Source organism: Lithobates pipiens, unplaced genomic scaffold (genome assembly GCF_037356315.1).
Source record: "Lithobates pipiens isolate NorthernLeopardFrog02 unplaced genomic scaffold, aLitPip1_a1.2 Scaffold_22, whole genome shotgun sequence".
Taxonomy (NCBI): Eukaryota; Metazoa; Chordata; class Amphibia; order Anura; family Ranidae; genus Lithobates; species Lithobates pipiens.
The window spans coordinates 170,429,742-170,454,347 of record NW_027507784.1 but is presented as its reverse complement, the minus strand read 5'-3'; the positions used below and the strand labels follow the sequence as shown (position 1 = coordinate 170,454,347).

Below are 24,606 nucleotides of genomic sequence, written 5' to 3'. Positions count from 1 at the left end.
GGCTTACATCCACTTTAAAAGTCAACATTAGTCAGTGTAGAATTCATCTTATACTGGTCTGACTACAGGAGGGGCAAATTCTGATTGGATGCATTCAAGAATTAGCACTGATTTTGAATAAGATTTTTCTTTTTCAGTTTTAAAAGCGACAGTCTCAATAAACATCTTCCACGCGCGTCATTGTCATGCACCTCACGTTGCATATGCGGCGCCTTCCGACGCCGCTCTGCACACTGTGACTCCAGATTCGTGGACCGGGTTGTCCGGCTCGCGGTGCCTTCTTCCCTCCCAGGATCCCCGGCATGACGTTGGTGGGCGTCCCCGCGATGGGTTATTTATGGGCGGTTCCTCACGAGGGGTCTCCGCGCTCGAGGCTATATAATCACCGGACCTCACGGTCCCTTCTCACACGGTCGGGTTTTTCCCTTCCTACAAGGTAACTTTAACACCTTTGACCACTCTTTCTGGTCTTTCTCCGGTGAACTGGTTCTATTTTACTTTGAACTAGCACTTCTTCACTTCACCTTTCACTGTGCACACTGATATCATGGGTGGTTTGTTTTGGTCTCAACCCTTCCTCCACTATTTTGGTTCCTTCTCTCTTCTCCATTTCCTCACGTTTACCTGCCCACCACCCATTTGGTTAACCATGTTCACTTTTTCACAGTATTGTCTCGTTTTGCCTTGTCCGCCCGTGTGGCTGCCCATCCCCGCAGGGTGGCTCACCAGGGCTCCCAGCTGGGGACACCCTCAGATGCCTTATGGGGCCCTGCCTCCACGCATTTGACACACACAACCTCAGTAAGTAACTACTGGCTTTGGGGGTTATTTTTATGTACCCTACCCCCAACCAACATTTTTTAAGTGTTCTACATTGTTACTTATATTAGTTTCATTCCAGATACCAATTTCTCCTGACGAGTGGCACTTAAGCCACAAAACGCGTAGAGATACCGGACGTCATATTGTTATTTATTTTACATCTTTTACAAGCTTATGGAATTTCTACCCTTACAGGCCAATTAGGCCATAGGTCCCACAGATATTAATTTGGATTACATTTTTATATAAACCTCTTTAGTGGTGAAACAGGAAATTTGTCGTTATATCACATTATGATATTGTTATGTTATTTGCTTTTATCATGTATACTAAATTACGATTACTACCAGTATTACTTGTATGTTTATACTGTTTTATTATGTATTATACCTATGCCATCATGTACATAAGATATTGTTATACCTGTATCTGTGATGTATCCAATAAAATTCCTTAGATTCACCTATTACCCCTTTGCAAACTTGGGCTTCATATAAAGTCCCATTCTCCCCTTTTGCTTAGCCCCTTTTCTTTGAAACATCTTCCAAGAATGAAATGAATCACCTTGTATTCCGACAGCCATTCTTCCACTACTCCACGTTCAGATCCCAGCATCTTCTTACCACGTCCACTGCTCTCTCACTACAAAAAAAGACCACATATCTGGTTACTGGATAGTAATACCTTAGGTCCACAGAAAATAAACTGCTCTGAAATGTCTAGCCAATTCGTAGAATACAGATATTAATGAGGGGATTTACGATTCTAATTCAAGAAGGAATTTTAATCACTGGTTAAAACAAATAAGATTATTCTAAAGTTAATGTTTTCTGAAAAGGACCAACGTGTTATACTTACCTGCACTGTACAATGGTTTTGTAGAGTAACCCCAATCCTCCTCTTCTTGGGTCCACCGTGGCACTCCTGGCTCCTCCCCCCACCGAGTGCCCCCATAGTAAGCCACTTTCTCAGAGAGAGAACGTCTGCATGTTCGCTCCTGACCCAGCTCTGAGCATTTGACACAAAGAGCATGACACGGTCCCACCCCTTGTTCCCTCCTTACTGGGTGTCATTGACAGCAGCAGGAGCCAATGGTTCCCCCCGCTGCCTCTCTGTCCAGAAAGGAGAGAGAGAGAGAGCTGAGAGAGCTGCTGCTCTCATGCCCATTGCTCAGTTGAGATCAGGCTCAGGTAAGTATAAAAGGTGGCTGAACTACATCTAGTTTTTTTTTTTTCCTTAATGCATAGAATGGTGGCCTGGGAGCAGGGACACTGGTTGTACAGAGGTAGCCTGAAAATGGAACCACGAGAAACAAAGGCAGTGTGAACTTAGGCAAGTTGCTGCCAATCACTGGTAAGAGAAGGGAGAGCAGCAGAGGCATGCTTTAGTGTTCTCCGGCTGCCTGTGCATGTCAATGCAGGTGGCGTCCTGACAACCACCCCAAAACTAGTAAGCAGGGAAATGACCAGCTGCCAAAAGCAGCTGAAACTGGGAGAAAGGTACGATTTAAAAAATCAAGATGCAATATGCAAGGTAAGCATGACTTCAACAGCTGAAATTTAGAGAACGTTAGGGTTTACCATCACTTTTATTTTTTTATTAAATAGTTATATGAAATAAAATGAATGTTACAATATTGTCAGTGTATTGATAATACTTTTCCATCAATTTAATCCTACTCTGGTTGAGAAAAAAAGCAACAGTTTCTAGAGATAGATTGGGTGGGTAGAATTACTGTGACAAAAACATCTCTCTGCTACCAAAAGTACTGAATTATTTCAGAATTCTACCCATCGAGGTTACCTTTTCTGATCTGCAAAAAAAAAAAAAAAAAAAAAGTGTTATTTTCGTATCCTAAAATTTTGTCTGGGGTCTCTAGGGGATGTAGATTTTATATAACCTCAAATCCTCAGAATGATATGGGGTCTCATGCCTCGAAAAATATTTTAGGACAGCCCAACTGCTAAAAATGTATTCCACTACTTATAACCCAGACTGGATAAACAATAAATCCTTGGTGGATGCTCCTCATCCCATAGATCTAATGTGATTCTCACATAAAAAAAAAAGAGCAATTTTATGCCTCAAATCCTTACACTTATAGGATATGTCCGGCAGGCTATTTGTTATGAAATCCCTACTTACCCCACTACTCAAACCGCCATTTGCACCAGAACTGCAAGTCCAATATCCTAAATGGCAGCTGGAAACGCCATACTGTCACACCATATTTGGTATAGGAAAACAGCTGTAATACTACTCTGTAGCCACTAGATGGTACTGTCCTCACTAATGAAGAGCTGGTCTATACACTTGAGTACAGTTATTGCTCTGACTTTGCCATCTGCTGGCAAAGCTCATCTCATGTCAGTTTAAATACTTGGCAAATGCTGGAATGGGGCCATGACTGCAGAAGGCAGGGTGAAGTAGACTGTGAGGGAGATGGACTTCTAGATGGGTAGGGAAAGCAGCATCTCACACAGGACAGTCTGTAACCATTGTTGGAGCTGTGGAAATACAAGTTTCAGTGTGTCATAACCTAATGGTAGTATTTCTAAAAAATGTAAGAGCTAACCCGTATGCAGTACACGATTACTTTAAGGGCCTGTTCACACCACATGCAGTGCTTTTTTTCTGCAACAAAGAAGCATTGAAAGTAGGTTATATGGGTTCCAATGGCATAGTTCACACCTGTGCAGTGCATTCCAATGTATTTCAGTACCACAAATTAATAAAGCGTTAAAAATGTGTACACGCATCTGGAACAGATCTGGAGGACGTTTTTGTGGTGTGAACGGGCCAGACTGAACAGCGGACACCTATCCCTTATCCTGTGTAACAAAAGGGTGGGTGGAGAGAACAGCAAGAAAGAAGAAGAAAGAGAAAACGTACAAAGGGAAGAGCGATAGATGGAGAGGGAGAGAAAGAAGGGATGGGGGAAAAAATGAAAGAGCAAAAAAATAAACAGGGAGAGTGAGAGCACCAAAGAAAAAGAAAATAAAAGGAGTAGAAAAGACAAAATGAGAGTGGAGAAAGACAATAAAAGAGCAAGAATGAAAAAAAAAAAAAAAAGAAAGCTGCAAAAACTCATTTTCAACTGGTTCCTCCCCTTAAAATACATTTTAAATACATATTTTGTATTGCCATACTTTTATTGTACGAGTATAAACATTTTTTCTACTATTGGGGCATGGAAATTTTTTGAAGGATTTACCAGGTGTTGCTCATTATCTAGGTTTAGAAACCACTGGCATAGCACACTACCATGGGGCGTTCTGACTACGGACCATTTTCTATTAATGCTTGTAATGGAACCCATTGGGAAGGGGGGGGGGGGGGGGGGGAGGAGAGGATATGGGGTGGGCCCCTTGCCAGGGGAATGGTTTGCTTACAACTTTGTTTTCTTTGTATCATTATTGTCCCCTTTACGGTTCTGCATAAATAACTAACAGTTTAAATAGCAGAAGTACTTTTATGTAGCTTCTTCTGGACAAGACACCAAGTCCATGATAATTACCCAGATTACCAAGTCCCATCATGCCTAGATTTTGTTTGATGATCAATGAGCGGATGCATGTGGACTAGCATTTAATTTCAACTCCGTTAAACACATTTACAGTGCATCCGGACCTTCATTGCGGCAGAAGTTTTTCTGTACCCTTCCCCAGATCTGTGCCTCAATACAATCTCGTCTCAGAGGTCTACAGACAATTCTTTGAACTTTGTGGCTTGGTTTGTGCTCTGACATGCACTCTTAGACCCCTTTCACACCACGCCGCCCATAGCGTGGGGGATAAAACGCCTCTATTTTTAGCGGCGTTTTACCGCCGGATTTGCGGTGCATTTCGGTCGCTAGTGGGGCTCTTTTACCCCCCCGCTAGCGGCCGAGAAAAGGTTAAAACCGCCGGCAAAACGCTGCAATAGCAGCATTTTGTCTGCGGTATTATAGCACTGCCCCATTTATTTAAATGGGGAGCAGTGGTGGAGGAAACACACCGCTCCTTCACCGCTCCAAAGAAGCTGCTGGGAGGACTTTTCCTGACATCCTGCCAGCGCACCGCTGTAGTGTGAAAGCCCTCGTGCTTTAACACTACACACAATGGTGTAGCTTCTTTAGGGCGGATTGCAGGCGCTATTTCTAACGCTATAGTGCCTGCAAAACGCCCTGGTGTGAAAGGCGTGTTAACTGTGGGACCTTATATAGATAGGCGTGTGTCTTTCCAAATCATGTCCAATCAACTGAATTTAGCACAGGTGGACTGCCATCAAGTTGTAGAAACATCTCAGGGATGATCAGTGGAAATAGAATGCACCTGAGCTCAATTTTGAGTGTCATGGCAAAGGCTGTGAATACTTATGAACATGCGATTTTTGTGATTGTTTTTATATTTTTAATAAATTTGCAAATATTTCAAACAAACTTCTTTCACATTGTCATTATTTTGAGGGAATTAATTCATTTAATCAATTTGGGAATAAGGCTGTACCATAACAAAATGTGGAAAAAGTGAAGCGCTGTGAATACTTTCCGGATGGACTATATCATATACATGATCTGTACCTATGAAATGTCAGAGATGGAAAACAACAGGTTTGTGAAATTTACTTCACTCATGAGATCCACACATGCCTTGCCTGCCACACTGTAGCCAGACTTCTGGTGTCACTTTTTCATTTCAGCAAGTAATGGTTCTATCCAATGAGTAGGGAGGAGACTAAGGATGTTGCGCAGTTGAACAAGGAAATGGCAAAGGCTTTGGAGTATGACAAAGGTATGCGAAATGTGAGCTGTATGATGCTTTACTCAAATCCGAATGTGGCAACAGTCTTGTTTCACAGGTGTGTATAAGGTCAGCAGGGAGCCTTTAATGCAATAGTCCTTTGCATACACAGGCAAATGACTACTTCAAAGAGGATAAAACAATTGTAGGCAATGTAATTTCTTGTTGAGATAAATAACAAAGGGGTTGAAATAAATAATCTACTTTACTGCGGGAAGTACAGCTACAAGCTCCCTCCAGTACAAAGGCGCAAGTATTTAGTGATGTCATCTCTGCTGGAAGAGGATCAGCCAACCTAAACTCTAAAACTGGCCATACACACCTCGATGTGGATGCTGCAATCCCCTTTGCTGTGTTCTTGTATTCTGACAGCAGGGAGACTCACCCACTGTCAGAATACGGCACTGATCAAACCGAGAAAATAAATCGAAAAGGACGGTTGAACAGAAGTCAATCAGTAGATCGACTTCTGTTCAACCTTAGTGGCCACATATGGTTCGAAATTTGGCTGGCGTCTGCTGAACCAGCTGAATTTCAATCCATGTATGGCCAGCTTAAGTAGAAGCAATAAATCAGACAAACAGCCTTCCTTACTGTGTTAGAATATACAAAGTGGCAGAAAATGTTTATCTTCTAAGCAACAGGATACAGAGCTGTATGTGAGGACATTGCCAATTTTGTACAGCATATCCGTCAAGATTATTGGAGGAAGTTGATAAAATATTGCATGTTTCCCATTATATGAGTAGCAAGAACAGAAAATTAAAGCAGACTGTCTTTTCATTATGCATCACATGTATTTTGTGTCGACGTGCTGCATCAGTATCCATACAGATTTAAAAGACTGCTGAGAAGAAAAAAAAAAGTCACCCATGCTATTAAAGTGGTTGTAAACCCTTACAGACCACTTTGACCTACAGGTAAGCCTAGATTAAGGCTTACTTGTAGGTCCAAGAAATATATCTCCTAAACCTACACAGTTTCGGAGATATTTGCAAAAAGACAGCGGCGCGCACTGAGCATGCCGCTGCTAACGGCAATATGCCGTTAGTGGTGGCTCCCATGCGCGGGAGTGATGTCATCGCGGCTCCAGCCAATCACAGCGCCGGAGCCACGATACCCGGGAAGAAGACGGACGCTCCGTGGAAGAGGGGACAAAAAAAAAAAAAAAGCCTGCTTGTAAAACCACTGCAAATATGGTGCAAAAAAAAGTATTGCAATGACCGCCATTTTATTCTCTAGGGTGTTAGAAAAAAATATATAAAATGTTTGGGGGTTCTAAGTCATTTTCTAGCAAAAAAATAAATATGTTTTAAACTTGTAAACACCCAAATCTCAAAACGAGGCTAGTCCTTAAGTGGTTAAGTTGTGTAATAAAATGAAGAGGACGCAGAGAAAAAAAGTATTGAACACATGAAGAAGACATCAGTAAAGCTGGCCATACACCTATAGATTATCTGCAGATTTTCTATGGTTAGATGGAAAAAGTGCAATAGATTTCTCTATGTTCGCTAAACTGTGTGGATAGAGGAATCTCCCAATTTTTCCATCTAACCATAGAAAATCTTCAGATAATCTATAGGTGTATGGCCAGCTTAATTAGAAAGCAATCCTGCCCCTTGTCAGTGCAAATTATCAGCTGGTTCAGTCTCACCTGATGGCCTAAAAAAAAAGGTGTCTTATTACCAAGGTATCACACAAGAAACATCTCATGATGGGTAAAAGCAAAGAGCTCTCTCAAGACCTTCGCAACCTTATTGTTGCAAAACATACTGATGGCGTTGGTTACAGAAGGATTTCTAAACCTCTGAAAGTTTCAGCGAGCATTTTTGGGGGCATAATCCGGAAGTTGAAAGAACATAATTTCACAATAAACCGGCCACGACCAGGTGCTCTTTGCAAGATTTTGGACAGAGAAGTGAAAAGAATTATTAGAAGAGTTGTCCAAGAGCCAAAGGCTACAGAGGTTCAGAAAGAACTGGAATTAGCAGGTACAATAAATAAATATTTATATTATATATATATATATATATTTATGTTATATATATATATATATATATATATATATATATATATATATATATACACACACACACACACACACACACACAGTGTATCTCACAAAAATGATTACACCCCTCACATTTTTGCAAATATTTTATTATATCTTTTCATAGGACAACACTGAAGAAATTACACTTTGCTACAATGTAAAGTAGTGAGTATACAGCTTGTATAAAACAGTGTAAATTTGCTGTCCCCTCAAAATAATAACAGCTGTTAATGTCAAAACCGCTGGCAACAAAAGTGAGTACACCCCTAAGTGAAAATGTCCAAGTGGGCCCAATTAGCCCCTTTCCCTCCCCGATGTCATGTGATTTGTTGGTGTTACAAGGTCACAGGTATAAATGGGTAGCAGGTGTGTTAAATTCGGTGTTATCAATCTGTCATACTGGTCACTGGAAGTTCAAAATGGCACCTTACGGCAAAGAACTCTCTGAGGATCTGAAAAAAAAGAATTGTTGCTCTACATAAAAGATGGCCTAAGCAATAAGAAGATTGCCAAGACCCTGAAACGGAGCTTCAGCATGGTGGCCAAGACCATACAGCAGTTTTACAGGACAGGTTCCACTCAGAGCAGGCCTCGCCATGGTCGACAAAAGAAGTTCAGTGCACATGCTCAGTGTCATATCCAGAGGTTGTATTTGGGAAATAAACATAAGCATGCTGCCAGCATTGCTGCAGAGGTTGAAGGAGTAGGGGATCAGCCTGTCACTGCTCAGACCATACGCTGCACACTGCATCAAATTGGTCTGTATGGCTGTCGTCCCAAAAGGACGCCTCTTCTAAAGATTATGCACAACAAAGCCAGCAAACGGTTTGCTGAAGACAAGCAGACTAAGGACATGGCTTACTGGAACCATGTCCTGTGGTCTGATGACACCAAGATAAACTTATTTGGTTCAGACAAGCACGTGTCAGCAACCAGGTGAGGAGTACAAAGAAAGGTGTGTTTTGCCTACAGTCAAGTATCGTGGAGGGAGTGTCATGGTCTGGGGTTGTATGAGTGCTTCCGGCCATGGGAGCTACAGTTCATTATGGGACCCATTAATGACAAAATGTACTGAGTCTGTGACATACTGAAGCAGAGTATGATCCCCTCTCTTCAGAGACTGGGCTGCAGGGCAGTATTCCAATATAACGACCCCAAACACACCTCCAAGACGACCACTGCCTTGCTAAAGAAGCTGAGGGGTAAAGGTGTTGGACTGGCCAAGCATGTCTCCAGACCTAAACCCTATTAAGCATCTGTGGGGCATCCTCAAAAACAGAAGGTGAAAGAGTGCAAGGTCTCTAACATCCACCAGCTCCATGTTGTCATCATGGAGGAGTGGAAGAGGACTCCAGTGGCAACCTGTGAAGTTCTGGTGAACTCCATGCCCAAGAGTGCTGGAAAATAGTGATGGCCACACAAAATATTGACGCTGTAGGCCCAATTTGGACATTTTGACTTAGGGGTGTACTCACTTTTGATACCAGCGGTTTAGACATTAATGGCTGTGTGTTGAGTTATTTTAGGGGACAGCAAACTTACACTGTAATACTCTACATTGTAGCAAAGCGCGTCATTTCTTCAGTATTGTCACATGAAAAGATTAAAAAAATAATTACAAAAATGTGAGGGGCGTAACATGAAAAAATTTGGAAAATTTTAAGGGGTGCGAATACTTTTTCAAGGCAATGTATTTTATATATATATATATATATATATATATATATATATATATATATATATATATACACATACATATATATATATATATATATACACACACATACATACATATACACACACACACACATACATACATACATTTAAAACAACATTTTTAACAGAGGCCCTAGAGAATAAAATGGTAGTCATTGCAATTTTTTAGGTCACGCTATTTGTGCAGTGGGTTTTTCAAAAAAATTTTTTTAGAAAAGATACATTTTTTTTTTTTGCATTAAAATTCATTAACCACTTCAGCCTCGGAAGATTTTACCCCCTTCCTGACCAGAGCACTTTTTACGATTCGGCACTGCTATGCTTTAACTGACAATTGCGTGGTCCTGCGACATTGCACTCAAACAAAATCTACGTCCTTTTTTACCCACAAATAGAGCTTTCTTTTGGTGGTATTTGATCACTTCTGCAGGTTTTTTTGCGCTATAAACAAAATAAGAGCGAAATTTGGAAAAAAACAAAAAACGCATTATTCTTTACTGTTTGCTATAATAAATATCCCCCAAAGATATATAAAAATAAACTTTTCCTCAGTTTAGGCCGATATGTGGTGTTCTACATATTTTTGGTAAAAAAAAAAAAAAAAAATCGCAATAAGCATATATTGATTGGTTTGCGCAAAAGTTACAGTGTCTAAAAAATAGGGGGTAGTTTTATGGCATTTCTTTTTAATTAGTAATGGCGGCGATCTGCGATTTTTATTGGGACTGCGACATTAAGGCGGACACATCGGACAATTTTGACACTATTAATTGATGGAGGTGTAGGAGAGCAAGGGATTGTGGTGGAGGTATAAAGCAATCTGCAGATAAATATAATAGTCACCATTAGATAGTTGGTACTCTAGCTGAAGGTCCCAGAAGGTATTTAACCACTTAACAACCGCCCTATAGCCGAAAAACGGCTACAGGGAGGTTTCTTAACTCTGGGAGGCCGTCATATGATGTCCTCCCAGAATTCCGCTCTCGGGAATTCTCGGGGCACGCACTCGAGAGCATCGAGCACAGGACCCGGCGCATCACGGATCACGGTAAACGGCCGTTCATAGCGGGCCGTTTACCACGTGATCGCTCCGTCAAATGACGGAGTGATCACTTGTAAACAAACCGGCGACATGTTATGATGCCGGTTCCTCCCTCCCCCTCTCTGTACCGATCGGAACAGCGGAGGGGGAAGAGATCGGTGTCAGCAGCGATGTGGGCTGCATCTGCAGTGCCCACATCGCTGCTCACCGAAAATTAACCCCTCAATTCCCTGCCAACACCCTGCAACACCCGCCAATACCCTGCAACGCTCTGCAACACCCGCCAATACCCTGCAACACTCTGCAATGCTCTGCAACACCCACCAATACCCTGCAACACCCTGCAATGCTCTGAAACACCCGTCAATACCGTGCAACAATCTGCAATGCTCTGCAACACCCTCCAATATCCTGCAATGCTCTGCAACTCAATACTCTGCAACGCCATACTCTGAGATACCCAGCCATACTCTGAGATACCCAGCCATAATCGGTGATACCCAGCCATAATCGGTGATACCCTGCAAATCCCCGCCGCCCTCCGGTGCTTCTACCGACTCGCCAATACGATCAAATCCAGAATCTTTTTTTATTTTTATTTTTTCAGGCTTCCCAGCTTAGAGGTGAGATGTGGGGTCTTATTGACCCCATATCTCACTGTAAAGAGGACCTGTCATGCCATATTCCTATTACAAGGGATGTTTACACATTCCTTGTAATAGGAATAAAAGTGATCAAAAAATTTATTTTTGGGGAAAAAAATGTCAAACTAAAATAAAGTAAAATGAACAATAAGAAAAACATTTTTTTTTTTTTTTAAGGCGCACCTGTCCCCATGTGCTCGCATGCAGAAGCGAACGCATACGCAAGTCCCGCCCACATATGAAAACGGTGTTCAAACCACACATGTGAGGTATCGCTGCGAACATTAGAGCGAGAGCAATAATTCTAGCCCTAGACCTCCTCTGTAACTCAAAACATTTAACCAGTAAAAAAAAAATTATTTTTAAGTAGCGACGTTTGGCGCCATTCCACGAGCCTGTGCAATTTTGAAGAGTGACATGTTAGGTATCGATTTACTCGGTGTAACTTCATCTTTCACATTATGCAAAAATTGGGCTAACTTTACTGTTTTTTTTTTTTTTTTTTTTTAAGCACAAAACTGTTTTTTTTCCAAAAAAAAAGCATTCGAAAAATTTCTGCGCAAATACTGTGCGAGATAAAAAGTTGCAACGACCACCATTGTATTCTCCAGGGTGTTTGCTAAAAAAACATATATAATGTTTTGGGATTCTATGTAATTTTCTAGCAAATAAATTATGATTTTTACATGTAGGAGAGAAATGTCAGAATTGTCCTGGGTGCTCCAGAACGCCTGATGGCGCTCCATGCATGTTGGGCCTCTGTATGTGGCCACACTGTGTAAAAGTCTCACACATGTAGTATCGCCATACTCGGGAGTAATAGCAGAATGTGTTTTGGGGTGTAATTTGTGGTATGCATATGCTGTGCGAGAAATAAACTGATAATATGACAATTTTGTGAAAAAAAAAAAAAAAAGTAAAAAAAATCTTGATTTTGCAAAGAATTGTGGGAAAAAATGACGAATTCAAAAAACTCATCATGCCTCTTACTAAATACCTTGGAATGTCTTCTTTCCAAAAAGGGGTCATTTGGGGGGTATTTGTACTTTTCTGGCATGTTAGGGTCTCAAGAATTGAAATAGGCCGTCAGTACTTCAGGTGTGATCAATTTTCAGATATTGGCACCATAGCTTGTGGACTCTATAACTTTCACAAAGACCAAATAATATCCACCAATTTGTACTTATTTTTACCAAAGATATGTAGTAGTATACATTTTGGCCAAAATTTATGAAGAAAAAATTACTGCTAAATTTTATAACAGAAACAAAGAAAAATTATTTTTTTTACAGAATTTTCTGTATTTTTTCTTTTATAGCACAAAAAATAAAAAACCCAGCAGTGATTAAATACCACCAAAAGAAAGCTCCATTTGTGTGAAAAAAAGGATAAAAATTTCATATAGGTCCAGTGTTGCATGACTGAGTAATTGTCATTCAAAATGTGAGAGCACCGAAAGTTGAAAATTGGTCTGGTTATTAAGGGTGTTTAAGTGCCCAGTGGTCAATTGGTTAAGGAATTATTCCTAAAATAGGTCATGGAGCCACATTAGGCCCCTTTCACACGGATGGATAGAATGGAGCTTTTAGCTGCGGATTTTCTAGTTTTCTACCACAGCTAAAAGCACACAATGCTTTCCTATGGCTTTCACACACAGCTTTTAGCATGCGGTTCAGTGCGAATAGATAAAATAGAATTGAATGTGTCCAGGTGCGATGTAGCGCAGCTATATGCACATAACCGCAGGTAACCACATTCTTTTGTGTCAACTGCGGATAGCAGCGTGAGAAGGGATTCAAGGGACCAAAAATAAAAGGGTTGCTATGGGAATGACTATATTAGATAACTGCAGCTGAACGTAACTGCACAGAAACGCACGTAAACGCAGGTAATCGCACTGTACAAATGCAGCTGATCGCTGTGCATGGAGTGTTGAATTTCACAGAAAAAAAAATAAACATGCTAAACTGCAGCAGAACAGCCATCCGTGTGAAAGGGGTCTTATACCTTTGTTGGACCAATAAGCCAGTGGCAGGTTGGGGATCACTGCACTACAGGCAGAGCTATAGGTCAGGGACTTTTTAAAATGCAAAACTGATATTTTTTAGTTTAATAGACTTCAAAAAAGAAGCTGCTGAAAAACATGTAGTGCGTATTTGCCTAGATTTGCACTTTTAAATCTGCCCACCAACAAATTGGGCAAAAACAAAACAAAAACGCTGCAATATTGCATGTGCAAAAATGCAAAAAGCATTGCAGAAATAACCAAACGCAAACTGCATAGGTTTGAACCAAGCTTAACTCAGGAACCCCTAACTGCATGCAATCTTTCTATATTTATGTACCATGTATAAAGCCAAATACACAGGGAGAATGTGTGTTGCCTCATAGTAATCAGCACAGTCTAGGGAAAAAAAACCAACAATCATTTGCTATATGCAAATATAGTTTTCTCAAGTATACTATACTTACATATTAAACGGGACTTCGAGAACTCCTGTCATGTCAGGAATAGGAGTGCCTCCATCACTGACTTCGAGATCCCTTTCACACTGGGGCGTTTTTCAGGCGCTTTAGCTTAAAAAAAAAAGCGCCTGTAAAGCGCCTGAAAGAAGCCGCAACTGCAATCCCAATGTGAAAGCCTGAGCGCTGCGCTGAGTCCTGCAAGCAGCTTCTTTGCAGCGCTTTTGGAGCGGTGAATACACCACTCCTAAAGCGCCCCTTCTGGTGCTTTACGAGCGTTTTTCGGGCGCTGGCAGTGTGAAAGTGCTCTTAAAGCACTTGGTATTGCAGATGAAGCATCTTTCAAGCGCTTTACATGTGCTTTTTTTACCGCTAAAGCGCCTGAAAAACGCCCCAGTGTGAAAGTGGTCTTAATGTGGACATATTTTTCTTGGCAAACCTTTTGCAATAATTGAGGTTTTGCACAAACTTTTAAATGAAAACAAACAAAAAAAAAAGTCACTTAAAAAGGTTTGTTTTCTGGTTTGAAGTCTGTTTTTCAGATTTTTTTTTCCTTAGACTTAGGCTGGCTATAGATGATATGATTTTCTTTCCTTCCACGATCAACACAGTTGATATTGATGGAGGAATCTTTCCTGCAGAGCTATTGTGTTCTCCCAGCAGGGGGAAGGGGGAGGGGTGGTTGGTGGTATTTGGCAGGGGAATCATCCCTGCTGGGAGGATAAGCAGTGATAATTGCTAGCAACTATAGCCACTGGCAATAATCACATGAAAAATCCAACATGCTGGTTGTACCCTAGTTGATCGATCAACATGGGTACAATCAGCCTGCCCATAAATGGTTAGAATCTTGGCCGGTCCAACTGAACCTGGGGAGGTTTCAACACACTATGGCGAGCTTTACAATAGAAGAATCTGTTTTATAAGCAGAAATCAGGTTACTTTGAGTGTTTGAGTGGATACTTCACAAATTTACACAAGCTAAAACAATGACAACATTGATACTATTATGTATGTCGGGATGTCAGTTGGCAATTAGATGCTTCCATTGTTTTAACAGGAATTCTGATTATATGATGCATTGTAGAGTAAGCTTGGGATCCTGGTTGCCTACAGAGATTGTGAAGCCGCTATAACTTGAGCCAAGTAACCTTTTATGCGTATTCCTAATGTATACAGACCATAGATAATTTTTAGTCACTAGGAAGTAGGCAGTACTTTGCTCCTTATATGTATACACATAAGTCTTTCATTGTTTTCCTATAAATATAATAGTTTGTATATACAGAATTTTTGTATAAAGTGCATTAATACACTACAGAGGTCTAAGCTTCCTTGCTTCCAACGCAAAGTGACCTTACCAGACACAAAGTGACCTTACCAGACACAAAGCAAAACAGTGTATCACCTTGCCCTCTGAATTTAAGCTACCTATATATTGTTGGGTTTTGAAATGAATGTTACTGAAAGATTGTTCAGCAGAGCATTCAATGTGTGCATCGACTCAAAGAATTTTCTATCGACTTTCTATGACGATCTGTTTTGTTTTCTATGTTTTTTTGTTTTGTTTTTTTTTGTTTTGTTTTGTTTTGTTACACAAATGAGAACCACATAAGCAGTTAAAATTTCAATAATTTGAATAAGAAACAAAAATGATCCATCGTGAGTCTTTGAATTTTCTCATCCATATAGTTAAAAATGAAAATTAATAAGTCCCCATTAACCATTAGAAAATTGAAAATGAAATGTTTTCAAACAAAAGTCTATCAGTGTCTAGCCAGAGGGGGTGTACAGTTAGGAGTTTTGACTTCACTGACTGCAGAAGTAGAGAAGCAGAGGGTGCAGAAAACAGAAGGCAATCAATAAGATTTAAAAATGGGTCACCAGTAGTAGCACTTAAAGAGGTTGTAAACCTCCATTTTCAAGTTGTACCTATAGGCAAGCCTATAACAAGCCTATAAACCGTGCACCGTTTAGGAGATATTTACTTTGTACTGCACCGATGATGTCATTAGTGAATAAATGGCCCTCCGTGCCGTGTTTCTTCACTAGCGAGTGCCGTGACTAGTGGCTCCCTTGCGCATGCGTGGGAGTGACGTCACGTGACTATGAACAGTCACAGAGCCGGAGGCCTCCAGAAGAAAGAGGGGTGAACATGGAATGAGCCCTCCAGCGGGGACAGAGCAGGCTTCGGTGGCAGGTGTCACGTAATGTAGCTTGCTATGGGGGCACCAAAGCCAAGTCACAGCTCCGTGTGCCCATTCAGACACAGAGCCCTGGTTTGGCCCCTCCCCCTCTCTCTCCTGATTGGCTAACTTTGACAGCAGCGGGAGCCAATGTCACTGAGGCGGTGTCACAACCAATCAGGAAGAAAGTCGTGCGAGGGCCGAGGCACTCATGGACATCGCTGGAGAGAGATGGAGCTCAGGTAAGTATTGGGAGGTGCTGGGGTGGTTGCTGCACACAGAAGGTTTATCTTAATGCATATAATCAGGGCTCGAGTCCTGCGGGAGCGCATGGCGCTTTTTTCACAACAGGAATGCCGTTCCCTTTGCAGGGCTGGAGCCGCCCAAGCCGATCCTTCACTAAGCGGCGATGCCCAGCTTCGCCGCATAGTGAAGGACGGAAGGACACAGTGAAGGAAAGAAGTCGGCCCCATTTGCCAATGCCCAGTCTGTAGTTTCGGCTGCTGCTGCCCACAGCTATGGAGGTGTCTGAGCAGTGCCATAGTAATCGCCAGCCTTGTGTGCTGCGCCGGAGTCTGGGAGGGGGGACGTGTCTGACAAGGGGAAATCCCGCCCACAGCCCCACCATGCAGTGTGACATGCCGCTCAGACTCTGGAGAGGGGAGGCCAGGAGACGGACACTATTGTAGGGGGAGAGTGAGGAGGAGTGTATGGGGGTGAAAGGCTGTGCGGTCTCCTCATGCTGTGTTTGGAGGACTGGTGACAGACCTCTCCGCTGGGAATTGTAGTGCCCTCTGTTGGGGGCGAAGATATGGCAGCCTCCTATGTTGGGACTTGTAGTGCCCTAGACTGTGGGGGGACTGAGGAATCCTCAGTCCCTCACAGTGGGCACTAAAAGTCCCAGCAGTGTAGGCTGCCATTCTTCAGTCCCCTTTAATCTAGGGCACTACAAGTCCCAGCATATCAGGCTGCTATTACAGAAAACAGGAGAAGGAGCTGGGTGGGGGATTTGTACTGGAGGGGGAGAGAAGGAGGCACAGGTTTGAGATGGGGGAGGATTTATGATTGGGGGGGTGCTGGGAGGGGGAGATTTTTTTCCTAAGAGGGGGAATATATGCTGGGAGGGGGAGATGGGGAGAATTTGTGCTGGGAAGGAAGAGAAGGAGGCACAGGTTTGATATGGGGGGGGGGGGTTGCTGAGAGGGGGAATTTTTTTGCTGAGAGGGGGAAAGGGGGGATGATTTTTGCCAAGAGGCGGGATTTATGCTGGGAGGGGGAGATGAGAGAGGATTTGTGATGAGAGAATGAGAGAGAGAATTTTATGCCGAGAGAGGGAGATGAGAGGATTTGTGATGAAAGGAGGAATTTATGCTGGGATGGGGAGATGGGGGAGGATTTGTGCTGGGAGGGAGAGATGAGGGAGGATGTGTGCTAGAAAAGAAGGCAAAGGCAAGGGTTTGTGCTGAGAAGGAGGGTTAGTACTGGAAGGTGTTATATGAGGGTGAGGATTTGTGCTGAAAGGTGGGATTTTTGTTGCTAGGGGGAGATGGAGGGGATGGGGGTCTGTGCTGAGAGGAGGGATTGGGGGGTAAGAGAATTTGTGGATTTATGTTGTGGGGGGGGATGTGGGGAGTGAGGATTTGTGCTGGGGGGGGGGGGGGTATTTGTGCTAGAAGGGGGCATATGAGGGTGAGGAGTTTGCCCTGGGCACTGGATGATCTTGTCCCAGCATTGGCGCACTCTACAAATTGCAAGGGCAGAGCTGTGAAGAGGGAGCCAGGTGCTGATATGAGGACTGGATTGGAAGTTGCTCCAGCCTGTACTGATGCGGTGGTGACTATGGCGGCCAGGAACGGCAGACTCGTAAGTACATGGGGGCTCTGCTGAGTGGAGTGACACACACACACACACACACACACACACACGTGTTTCTTTGGTAAGATAGCCCCCGCAGCTAGCTTAGGTGTATAGAGTGGCAGTGGGAGGAGTAGTGTCCCATCATTTTTAATTTTATTTGGTGGGGGAGTGAATCTTGGGTGGGAGTTCCCACACTTTTTTCCCCAGGACTTGACCCCTGCATAGAATGCATTAACCACTTCAGCCCCAGAAGGATTCACCCCCTTCCTGACTATTCGATACGGTACTGTGTCGCTTTAACTGACTATTACGCGGTGGTGCGGCGTTGTACCCAAAAAAAAAAAAAGTGATGTTCCCCCCCCACAAATATAGCTTTCTTTTGGTGATATTTGATAATTTCTGCGGTTTTTATTTTTTTGCTCTATAAACAAAAAAGTGCGAACAATTTTGAAAAAAAAAAAAGCAATATTTTTTACTTTTTGCTATAATAAATATCCCCAAAAAATATATATAAAAAAACTAATTCCTTCCTCAGTTTAGGCCAATATATACTCTTCTACATATGTTTGGTACAAAAAAAAAATTGCAATGAGCGCACATTGACTGGTTTGCACAAAAGTTATAGCGTCTACAAAATAGGGGATAGATTTGTGGCATTTTTATTTTTTTATTATTAGTAATGGTGGCGATCTGAGATTTTTATCACGACTGCGACAGCAGACAGATCGTACACTTTTGACACTATTTTGGAACCACTGGCATTTCTACAGCGATCAGTGCTATAAAAATGCACTGATTACTGTGTAAATGTCAATGGCAAAGAAGGGGTTAAAAACTAGAGGGCGATCAAGGGGTTAAGTGTGTTCTCTGGGCATATTCTAACTGTAGGGGGGGATGGGCCCACTAGAACATGACAGATCGCTGCTCCTGATCACTGGGACCCACAGTAGATCCCGGTCATGTTGCTAGGCAGAACAGGGAAATACCTTGTTTACATCTCCCCATTCTTCCTCTCCATGCCACCGGCGAACATTGAGTCCGTGGGACCCGCAGGCACGCTCCCGCTAGCCACCGTTGACGCAGCGACGTATGGGTACGTGATTTTGCGCACCCGTATAGCGGCGTGAGCCGGTCGGCAAGGGGTTACAATAAAAATAAAAACTTCTGACTTTACAACCACTTTAAAAAATAGGCGTTATGGTCAAAACTGCAAGAGAGATACATCCAAGAAAAAAGGCATAGGCATAAAGCAAAAAAAAATAAAAAATAAAGTGCAGAAAATACAAGGCCAATACCCGATCAATTTGCTGAGTAACAAAATTGACCACAAATGGTTCTCAATTTAAGTACACAGGAGGAACTTCCATAACTGTTCAAGACTGGAGGTGAGGCTGGCGTTCAGTTTTAACTAACTGCTTACAGTGGGGAAAATAATTATTTGATCCCTTGCAGATTTTGTAAGTTTGCCCACTTACAAAGAAATGAAGGGTCTATAATTTTTTTATCATAGGTGTACAGCCTGGCCAAAAGTTTTGAGAATGACACAAATAAAATATTTCACAAAGCTGCTGCTCCAGTGTTTTTAGATATTTTTGCCAGTTGTTACTATGGTATACTGAAGTATAATTACAAGCATTTCATAAGTGTTAAAGGCTTTTTTTATGACAATTATGTTTGGTTTATGCAAAAAGTCAATATTTGCAGTTTTGACCCTTCTTTTTCAAGACCTCTGCAATTCGCCCTGGCGTGCTGTCAATCAACTTCTGGGTCACACCCTGACTGATGGCAGCCTATTCTTGCATAATCAATGCTTGGAGTTTGTCTGAATTTGTGGGTTTTTTGTTCACCTGCCTCTTTAGGATTGACTACATGTTATCAATGGGTTTAAGGTCTGGGAAGTTTCCTGGCCATGGACCCAAAATGTTGATGTCTTGTTCCCCAAGCCTTATTGGCAAGGTGCTCCATCATGCAGGCTCAAGAAGAAGCTGCCAAGAAACCTTAAGGATTTAGAGAAGATCTGTAAAGAAGAGTGGACCAAAATCCCTCCTGAGATGTGTGTAAATCTGGTCACCAACTACAAGACACATCTTACCACTGTGCTTGCCACACACACAGTACCAAGTCATGTTTTGCTTGGGGATCAAATAATTATTTTACTCATTGAACTGCAGATCAATTTACAGTGGTGTGAAAAAGTGTTTGCCCCCTTCCTCATTTCCTGTTCCTTTGCATGTTTGTCACACTTAAGTGTTTCGGAACATCAAACCAATTTAAACAATAGTCAAGGACAACACAAGTAAACACAAAATGCAATTTGTAAATAAAGGTGTTTATTATTAAAGGTGAAAAAAAATCCAAACCATCATGGCCCTGTGTGAAAAAGTGATTGCCCCCCCTTGTTAAAACATACTATAACTGTGGTTGTCCACACCTGAGTTCAATTTCTCTAGCCACACCCAGGCCTGATTATTGCCACACCTGTTCACAATCAAGGCATCACTTAAATAGGAGCTGCTTGACACAGTAAGGTCAACCAGAAGATCCTTAAAAGCTACACATCATGCCGAAACCCAAAGAAATTCAGGACCAATTGAGAAAGAAAGTAATTGAGATCTATCAGTCTGGAAAGGGTTATAAAGACATTTTCAAACCTTTGGGAATCCACAAACCACAGTGAGAGCCATTATCCACAAATGGCGAAGACATGGAACAGTGGTGAACCTTCCCAGGAGTGGCCGGCCGCCCAAAATTACCCCAAGAGCGCAGCGACGACTCATTCAAGAGGTCACAAAAGACCCCACAACAACGTCCAAGGAACTGCAGGCCTCACTTGCCTCAGTTAAGGTCAGCGTTCATGCCTCCACCATCAGGAAAAGACTGGGCAAAAATGGCCTGCATGGCAGAGTTCCAAGGAGAAAACCACTGCTGAGCAAAAAGAACATCAAAGCTCGTCTCAATTTCTCCACAACACATCTTGATGATCCCCAAGACTTTTGGGACAACATTCTGTGGACCGATGAGACAAAAGTGGAACTCTTTGGAAGGTGTGTGTCCAAGTATATCTGGCGTAGAAGGAACACTGCATTTCATAAAAAGAACATTATACCAACAGTAAAATATGGTGGTGGTAGTGTGATGGTCTGGGGCTGTTTTGCTGCTTCAGGACCTGGAAGACTTGCCGTGATAAAAGGAACTATGAATTCTGCTGTCTACCAAGAGATCCTGAAGGAGAATGTCCGACCATCTGTTCGTGTACTCAAGCTGAAACGAACTTGGGTTCTGCAGCAGGACAATGATCCTAAACACACCAGCAAGTCCACCACCGAATGGCTGAAGAAAAACAAAATGAAGACTTTGGAGTGGCCTAGCCAAAGTCCTGACCTGAATCCTATTGAGATGTTGTGGTATGACCTTAAAAAGGCCGTTCATGCTCGAAAACCCTCTAATGTAACTGAATTAGGACAATTCTGCAAAGATGAGTGGGCCAAAATTCCTCCAGGACGCTGTAAAAGCCTCATTGCACGTTATCGCAAACGCTTGGTTGCAGTTGTTGCTGCTAAGGGTGCCCCAACCAGTTATTAGGTTTAGGGGGCAATCACTTTTTCACACAGGGCCATGATGGTTTGGATTTTTTTTCACCTTTAATAATAAACACCTTCATTTACAAATTGCATTTTGTGTTTACTTGTGTTGTCCTTGACTATTGTTTAAATTGGTTTGATGTTCCGAAACACTTAAGTGTGACAAACATGCAAAGGAACAGGAAATGAGGAAGGGGGCAAACACTTTTTCACACCACTGTATAACATGTGTATCATATTTTTTCTGGATTTTTGGTTGATATTCTGTCTCCATCCTTTAAAGTACACCTATAATTTTGGGCAAACTTACAAAATCGCCAGGGGGTCAAATATATATTTTCCCTACTGTACATAGTTACAGATGATTTAGTTGTGTTATACAGAATGTTACTGCCAAGTACAAGCAGACACTATTCCCCATTAACCATTGTGATAATGGTATGTCCTGGCACTAGACGTGCTTCTTAGAAAAGAAGGATGCAGCATGGCATTTTAAAAATACATGAGGACAAGTGAAAGGAGATCTTTCTGGATGGAAAAAGGTCAAACTCAGAATAGTAGGGCTGAATTTATTTGCAGCAACTTAAATTGTACACAATAATTGTCGGTTTACAGCTATTTAAAAACACTTACGCTTCTATTAAAAGGAGTTGTAAAGGCAGAAGGTTTTTTTTTATCTTAATGCATTCTATTCATTAAGATTAAAAAAAAAAAAACGTGTGTAGCAGCCCCCCCAGCAACCCCCAATTGCCTATCTGACCCCCTTCTCTCTCCAGCATTGTCCATGATCCCCTCAGACATCCAGTACACTCACCCTGACTGGCTGAGACAGAGCAGTGGCACTATTGGCTCCCACAGCTGTCAGTCAGCCAATCAGGGGAAAGAATGATACAAGGAGCTCTGACTCAGCTTGGGTGACAACCTGTAACAAGCTGCTAGCTGAGGGGCACTCAAAGGAAGGAGGGACTAGGAGGGACATGAGAAGAGAAGGATCCGGGCTGCTCTGTGCAAAAGCAACTGCACAGAGGAGGCAAGTATAACATGTTTGTTATTTTTTATTTTATTTTTTAAATAAAGCCTTTACAATCACTTTAACCACTACGCTATAGCTGAAAGATGGCTACAGTGAGGACGCCAATTGCCGGCAGGGTGTCCCTGCACATCCTCCTGTTTACTTCCCCTCTGCGCACTGCCGCAGGCGCGCATTAGAGAAGTTCTGTGTTGGCCGCATCCCTTGGACAAACCAATCACAGATCATGCTAAATGGCCAATCACAGCGGCCATTTAAACACTCGATCGGCTTGTCCAATGGGAGGTGATCTCATATGTAAACATTAGATCATCTCTCATCGCTGGCTCTCCCGCCTCACACAGACATCGTGTGAGGAGGGAGCGCTTCTGTGCTGCAGTTGCAGCGTCAGTGAAATGTGAGTGAACATTAACAGTGCCACACACACACGCACACGCGTCGTCAGTGCCATCTTTCATCAGTGCCACGTATTAGTGCGATCTGTCATCAGTGCCACATATCAGTGCCACGTCATAGGCCACCAGTACATCAGGTGTGATCAATTTTTTATGATTTGCACCACAGCTTGTAGACTCTAACTTTCACAAAGACCAAATAATATACACTAATTTTGGTTATTTTTACCAAAGATATGTAGCAGTAGAAATTGTGGCCAAAAATTCATGAAGAAAAATTTATATTTTGCAAAATTTTATCACAGAAACAAAAGAAAAATGCGTTTTTTTCCCCAAAATTTTCGGTCTTTTTTCATTTATAGCACAATAAACAAAAAACTCAGAGGTGATCAAATGCCACCAAAAGAAATCTCTATTTGTATGAAAAAAGGACAAAAAAAAATTCATTTGGGTACAGTATTACATGACTAATTGTCAAAATGAGAGCACCGAAAGCTGAAAATTTGTCTGGGCAGGAGGGGGGTTTAAGTGCCCAGTAGGCAAGTGGTTAAGAAAAAAAAAAAAAATGTTCTAGAACATGTGTTGTGTTTTTCCAGACCCCAGAAATGTAGCTCCCTTGAATTTCCACAACCTTCCTAATCCTTGCCCAGTGTCGCCTTGTCATGAGTGAAAATTGAGCCAATTGTAAAGAACCAGCACAAGGCATTATAAAAGTCGAATGCCCTGTACAAATGCTCGGACATTCCAATCACAAAATCCAGCTTTTGTCTCTTAGTTTATTCTGACTATGCGTGGCACTTTGTCCATCGGAATTGTCTGCACACGATCGGAATTTATGCGATCGGATTTTGTTATCGGAAAAGTTTAGACTCCAAGTTTAGACTGCTCTCAAACTTTCTGCGTCGGAAATTCCGATGGGAAAAGTCCAATAGAGTCCACACACGATTGGATTTTCCGGCAACATAATCCGATCTGACTTTTTCCATCTGAATTTCCGACCGGGTGTACAGGGCATAAGTCTCATTTTGCAGTGCTCCTGTACAGTACAGGGAAAGGGTAAAATATGAAAATAGGGTTGCCAACTGTCATTACATTTGCAGTTTGTAAAATCCATAAACTTTGCATCTGTTCGTGAATTTCCGTTCCGCATGTGCAGTTTGCAAGTCAGTAAATTTACAGTCAGTTTGTAAAATTTTGAATTTTTGCATATGTGCATGAATGTCCAATACGAACAGTTGGCAACCCTGGAGGAAAGACCTGAAAGAAAAATGCATAAATGCATAACCTGAAATGACTGGAAAATGCCAAGTACTAATTAAGTGAAAGCAATGCTGCCAAGCCTCCTGGCTTCTGTGTATATCAAAGCTTAGTGTCTGGCTAGCTCATCCTTCAGCCACTTTCATAAATTATGGCACCTGGACAAATTGATTTATTGCAATAGATTTGATGAAGGATGGGTTAAGACAGACTGCACCTTTTGTTGTGCACTTATCAATGCCAGAGGCTTTTAGAGATTTGCTATGTTCCCAGAATATAGAAACCCTTTTAAGTAAGCAACATAAATGTTTGCAATAGCTCTGTGCCATGAAAATAATATAAAATATAGACAGTTGTATAGGGATTACTCTCTAGAATAGTTTATGTTCTAAAGTAAAATTCCATTTTGTGTTTCCACTGCAGACTGTTTCATGTAATGTAGGCAACTGAAGATGGTGCACAAATCTGATTTCTGCAGCTCTTCTTTTGCCAGGTTCAAACTAATAGTATGAAATGCGATTGCTTTCATGCTATAAAAATAGCATTTTTATAACAGCTTACCTGTAAAATCCTTTGCTTGGAGTGCATCATGGGACACATAACCACATTAATAACTGTATGGGTTATATGGCACCTTCAGGTGATGGACACTGGCACACCCTAAAACAGGAAGTTCAATTCCCCATATAACCCCTCCCCTTACCGGGAGTACCTCAGTTTTGTAGCAAAGCAATACACGTGTAACCAGAAAGAGGGACCCCTGTGTCCCGTGATGTACT

The 24,606-nt window shown here is 42.0% G+C and overlaps 1 protein-coding gene across 3 annotated transcripts in view; it reads right to left on the bottom strand.

The window, feature by feature from the left end:
- The window catches only part of HYCC2 (hyccin PI4KA lipid kinase complex subunit 2), a 216,346-nt gene that overhangs the window by 92,782 nt on the left and 98,958 nt on the right, over positions 1-24,606 (bottom strand). For all 3 annotated transcript variants that reach the window (XM_077448633.1, XM_077448631.1, XM_077448632.1), the window contains one exon: positions 1,387-1,464. In XM_077448633.1, the coding sequence (XP_077304759.1) occupies positions 1,387-1,437 (51 nt within the window). In that variant the 5' untranslated portion in view covers positions 1,438-1,464. The remainder of the gene's footprint in view (positions 1-1,386; positions 1,465-24,606) is intronic.